The 5,008-nt window shown below is 45.3% G+C and overlaps 1 protein-coding gene across 1 annotated transcript; it reads left to right on the top strand.

The window, feature by feature from the left end:
• Positions 1-3,262: 3,262 nt before the first annotated feature.
• LOC142923934 (exosome complex exonuclease RRP44-like) lies at positions 3,263-4,647 on the top strand. The gene is made up of 3 exons (XM_076064957.1): positions 3,263-3,471; positions 4,421-4,602; positions 4,640-4,647. Exons 1-3 carry the CDS (start codon positions 3,332-3,334, stop codon positions 4,645-4,647), a joined length of 330 nt encoding a protein of 109 aa, XP_075921072.1. The 5' UTR covers positions 3,263-3,331.
• Positions 4,648-5,008: the final 361 nt, after the last annotated feature.

The raw sequence follows: 5,008 nt of genomic DNA, 5'->3' as shown, positions 1-5,008 counted from the left end.
CGTACACAGAGGCTCAGCTAATGATGGACGACGCCGGGCGGAAGGACCCGGTCACCAGCAGCTTGCGTGGCCTCAACTCCCTGGCCAAGATCCTCAAGCAGAGGCGCATTCAAAACGGGTAACTCATTTTCAAGATCCTCATCCCCTCCACCGCCTCTGGAGCGCTGAGCAGTATTAATGGGTGCACCACATTTAGTCGATCGGCAGGTCGCCTGTGGCGCGGTAAAGTGTGGTTACTCCCGTGTCTTCTAAGACATCCGGCCAGCGTGGAAGAGTAGGCTAAAATACATTGAGAGGGACTGTAAAAGGGTGTATCTCTAGAGGGGCCCCCTCTTATGGGAGCCCCCTTCCAGCAGTGGCTTGAGCAAGCAATTGCAAAGCTGCACCTGTAGGTTTTTTTGACCCCATGATGCATGAGGCTTGGGTGAATACCATGCACAAACAAGTGTTACAGGATTCATACTCTTTGTTTTTTTTCAGTAAAGTCACGTAGGTAAAACTATAAAATAAAATAACAACTAAATTAAATCACGACATTTCGGGCGCAACACAAGCGTCCTTCTTCTGGTGGGACAACCACAGCCAGAAACAATTGCTGAAGTGGGCAAAAAAGGGCTGTTGTAACAGGCTATATAGGTAAGAGAGTGGGGGGGAGCAAGGGGGGAGAGATAGAGAGGGGGGTGTGGGATAGGGGAAGTGGGGTGCTGCTAGAGGGATTAAAGGGGCGAGCACGGCAAAATGCCGGGGGGGGGGGGGGGAAGTGAGCGGGGCTGGGAGTGGGAGGCTGAAGAAGCTGGAGATGCGGAAATGAAGGCAACAATAAAGAAGTTAAGGTTTTACCTGGTTAATAACATCCTTCTAGATTGGAGTGTTACAGGCTGCTGCGGGGCTACATTGTGGGCAATAGAGGACAATGCAGTGACATAAATTGTTTTACTCTACTTAATGCTCCCATGTCTGTGCTCCCCCACCTTTGCCAGCGCGTACTGACCACCACGGTTTAGTACGGTAAAACCACCCCACGACTCGCATGACATGGGGGTGGCCCTCATCCAGCAGTGGATTGACTTAACGAGCTCTGCATGTTCAACTCAAATATCTGAGTTTGTGAAGTGTCTTATATTAAGATTCTGTGTTGTTTTGGCTGGACATGATAATCGCTCATGTCCCTTCTCCACCCGTAGGGCATTGACTCTGGCATCCCCTGAGGTCCGATTCCACATGGACAGCGAAACCCATGACCCGATCGACCTGCAGACCAAGGAACTCAAGTGAGTCTCGTCAAGAAGACACCTCCCATGACTGCAATCCGACTGTTGTGCAGACCTCTCTATCAGAATCAAAATATATATTTCTACTGGAAGAATCCGATGAGCTATAAAGCTCTTTTTTCACAGATGTCCAGTTGGGGCAGGTCACAACGTTACAACAACAAACAATATAAGCACACGTTAGGATTGCAAAGTATTGGAAAGGTAAACAAATAACTTAAACAAATATACAAATAAAACTAAACTATTTTTATCTTTTTAAAAAATCTTACCTGACCACAAATGATAGCTGAACAAAGTGGCTTATCACGTGGGAAATTTATTATCAGCAAAATAATCTAAGATAAAGATTCTTGACCCTTGTGATTGATGTGTTGTGGTGGCGGAAACTGGTGCGTGTACACAGGGAGACCAACTCGATGGTGGAGGAGTTCATGTTGCTCGCCAACATCTCCGTGGCAGAGCGCATCGTAGACGAATTCCCCGAGTGTGCGCTGCTTCGACGCCACCCGGCGCCTCCGCCTTCCAACTACGACATCTTGGTGAAGGCGGCGAAATCAAAGGTAGAGTTAGAACCCCTTTTAACGACCACCCTTGTTAACTAATCCCTTAACAACGGACCTCCATAGAGCTCAATGTGTAGGCTTAACCGACCATTTCCCTGTTAACGACGGGCTGTTGTAGGTACAGTAAATATGAATTAATGCCACGTAGAAGGGAAACAATAAAATAATAATATAAAAAATTAAATTCTCACGATGTTTCGACTGCAACACAAGCAATCATCATCAGGTGTGAAAACCACAACAAGAAAATTTGAAAAAAGTGGCAGTTATTTTTAATGTTAGCACCACGGAGAGAGATTTGACAGTTTGTTCAGATGGACGAGTCCATCTATGTTCGGAAAAGAGGAGGGGGGAGACGAAAAATAATGGATGCGGTCTGAAAGCCACCTTGAGCGTGATCAATCAATTAAGACCCGAAATGGTTTATCAAATCTCTCTCCGTGGTGCTAACGTTAAAATAACCGCCACTTTTTTCAAATTTTCTTGTTGTGGTTTTCACACCTGATGATGATTGCTTGTGTTGCAGTCGAAACGTCGTGAGAATTTTATTGTTTTATATTTTTATTATTTTATTGTTTCCCTTCTACGTGAATTTACTGAAAGAACCAAGAATATGAATTCCTGCAGTCACGAAAGCTTTAAATCAAAATGAATTCATGCATTTATTAACAGTGTTTATTTTAATATGATGTGTTTATAATGTTAGTATCTTTATGTATTCATATCCATTGTTTAAATATTATAAAATACGTGTTTTGGGTGAACAAGGGAAACTTTCGATGCTCGTGTTCGTGGAACCAATTACCGTCTTTAAGAGGGTTCTATCGTCTCTAGATTGCTGTTAACCTTCCTTCAATATCATCCTCCTCGCAAGGAATTCAGAGGTCGCCGGGTGGCTCAAATTTTTGTTTGAGGTCTTTTGGTTTAACCGGGTGAGAACTCAAGAGACCATAATAGTCTCATTTGCAAGGGTCACCTGGGTCACCCTATGACCCAGAGATTACAGCTGGGACCCTGGCTTCAAAATCCAGCAGCCGCATTGAACACACTGTGTTATCAAGTGTAGGGAGTTGAAGGACTCGGCTCGTTTCCCAGCTACTCCACAGAAATAAGCAACAAAAAACCATCACGATAAATGTAGTACTGTATTTAATTTTAGATAAATTCCAGCACTGAAATGTTGAAATATCAGGTCGACTTATTGTGATGAACATTGTGCTCAAAATGGGTGGGAATGTGCTACCCCCTACTGTGAAGCAGAGGTGCCTTGAAACGATGTCAGTATTGGCCTGAGCGAGCAATTGCAGGGCTGCACCTTTTACCTTTATCTTGAGATGTAGCCGTATAGGTTCCACTCGCCCTTAGAGGCAGAACAACTCAAAAGGTGTGACGAACCACAGACAACGCTGGAAGGCAGCCAGGCACTGTGCCAGATGTAGATTAATCCACTTGCTGTACTGCCTTCTCCTGGCAAGCCAGGTTATGGAAACCTGAATGCCCACAGGAAGTGCGCGCATCCTGGCCACGCGCTGCGTGATGCAGGCCATCTACTTCTGCTCCGGCATGGAGCCCGACACCCACCACTACGGGCTCGCCACCGCCATCTACACCCACTTCACGTCGCCCATTCGACGGTGACGTGCTCTGGCGTCAGGCACACGCGTGAAATCGACCTTCGCGATTATTGAGGGGACTATGTTGTTGTCTTGGTGTGGTCTGGGACTGTGTTGCCTTTCCCAAGTTTAGGAATTTATTAATTAATTGATGTACTTATGCAATGTTAATTTGTCATTATGGCACACCTCCGATTAGCACGATTGGCTACGTACTTGTATATCTTTTTTCTATTATTTACTTTTAGTGATTTGTTTACCTTTCCTATTCTTAGCACTCCTATCATCTACCTACTGGACATCTGTCAAAAAGAGCTTTTATCGCGAATCGGATTTCTCCAGGATAAAGATTCAGATTTTGACTTATTTTTCTAAAAGGTCCTTTAAACGGGAAGTTTGGCCAATTCCTTAAATGGTTGTTTGGCTTGTGTTGGAGAAAAACTAGAGGATTCGGAGAACACCGACGCCTACAAGGAGGGTGACAGTGTTCCACGTGCAGAATCAAGAATCCATTGCCGTGTTGCAGCGGCGGCCAAAAGTGAATTGCAATTCTGCCATGGATCGCTAACGATTTTGTTGTGGATCTTAAATAAGAACACAGATATGAGCAGGCAGCAATTTGCGTTACATCTGATGACAAATAAAAAGTCCTCAACAAAGAATTAAATTCATACATTAACAAAGATAATTTCCACCAGCAGATGGTGCTAGAACGTGGTATGGCCAGAGTACAGTATTCTATCAGGGTTAAATCCATCTGAGTCATTGTTTGCGTAGCTTTCTGGTGGATCGTGAAACCCGCTGAGATCCAACAGAATGAATCGCGGTGCTTGGTGGATTAATACCGCTGCTCCGTTGGCATCTCGTGGCCATACCGCAGCCTGTATCTACTGTAAATTTAATCTTCATATTAAATAGAGGCTACAACAAATGTGAATATTGTTGTTGTTGTCTCCCTGTACCGTTACAGATACTCGGATGTGATTGTGCACCGGCTGCTGGCCGTGTGCGTGGGCGCCGACCCCACGTACCCGGCGCTCACCGACAAGCAGAAGCAGCAGCAGCTCTGCAACAACCTCAACTACCGCCACAAGATGGCGCAGTACGCCCAACGCTCGTCTGTAGCTTTCCACACGCAGGTGGGAGGCGGAAGTGTGGGCCACGTGGAGCTTGCACGGCGTGTGCTTAGGCACCTGATAATGAGTCCATTCGTCTCTTGAAAACCATTTTTAAGGTCACGAAAGCAGGCATCGTATTGTGCGTGTAGTAAGAATCAATTGTTTTCTATTCACACGCTTACGTGTGGTGGTGCCGTGGCTGTACTGGTTGGCTACACTTGACATTGCTTTTCAGCATTCTTCTGTGTTTGCTGAAAAACCTCGTCACTTGGCACATTTGCCCATGATGTGACAACTTTATTTGATTGGCTCTGTCAGGTGATGGAGGATTATAGTCAATACAATTGACATTGTACCTTCACGATTGAACTCAAAATAATCCCCATGACATGATGCCAATAGCACAACTGGAATAAATTAGCGGGGGGATGCGGAAAATT

Source organism: Petromyzon marinus, unplaced genomic scaffold (assembly GCF_048934315.1).
Source record: "Petromyzon marinus isolate PM22_M1 ecotype Great Lakes invasive population unplaced genomic scaffold, UKy_Petmar_22M1.pri1.0 PM_Scaffold_90, whole genome shotgun sequence".
Taxonomy (NCBI): domain Eukaryota; kingdom Metazoa; phylum Chordata; class Hyperoartia; order Petromyzontiformes; family Petromyzontidae; genus Petromyzon; species Petromyzon marinus.
The sequence above is the reverse complement of the archived record's forward strand: the minus strand, read 5'-3'. Positions and strand labels throughout refer to the sequence as shown.

Coding starts and splice junctions, on each gene's coding strand:
- LOC142923934 (XM_076064957.1), top strand. CDS start 3,332: ATGCCCACAGGAAGTGCGCGCATCCTGGCCACGCGCTGCGTGATGCAG. Junction 3,472..4,420: donor TTCACGTCGCCCATTCGACG/GTGACGTGCTCT, acceptor GTACCGTTACAG/ATACTCGGATGTGATTGTGC.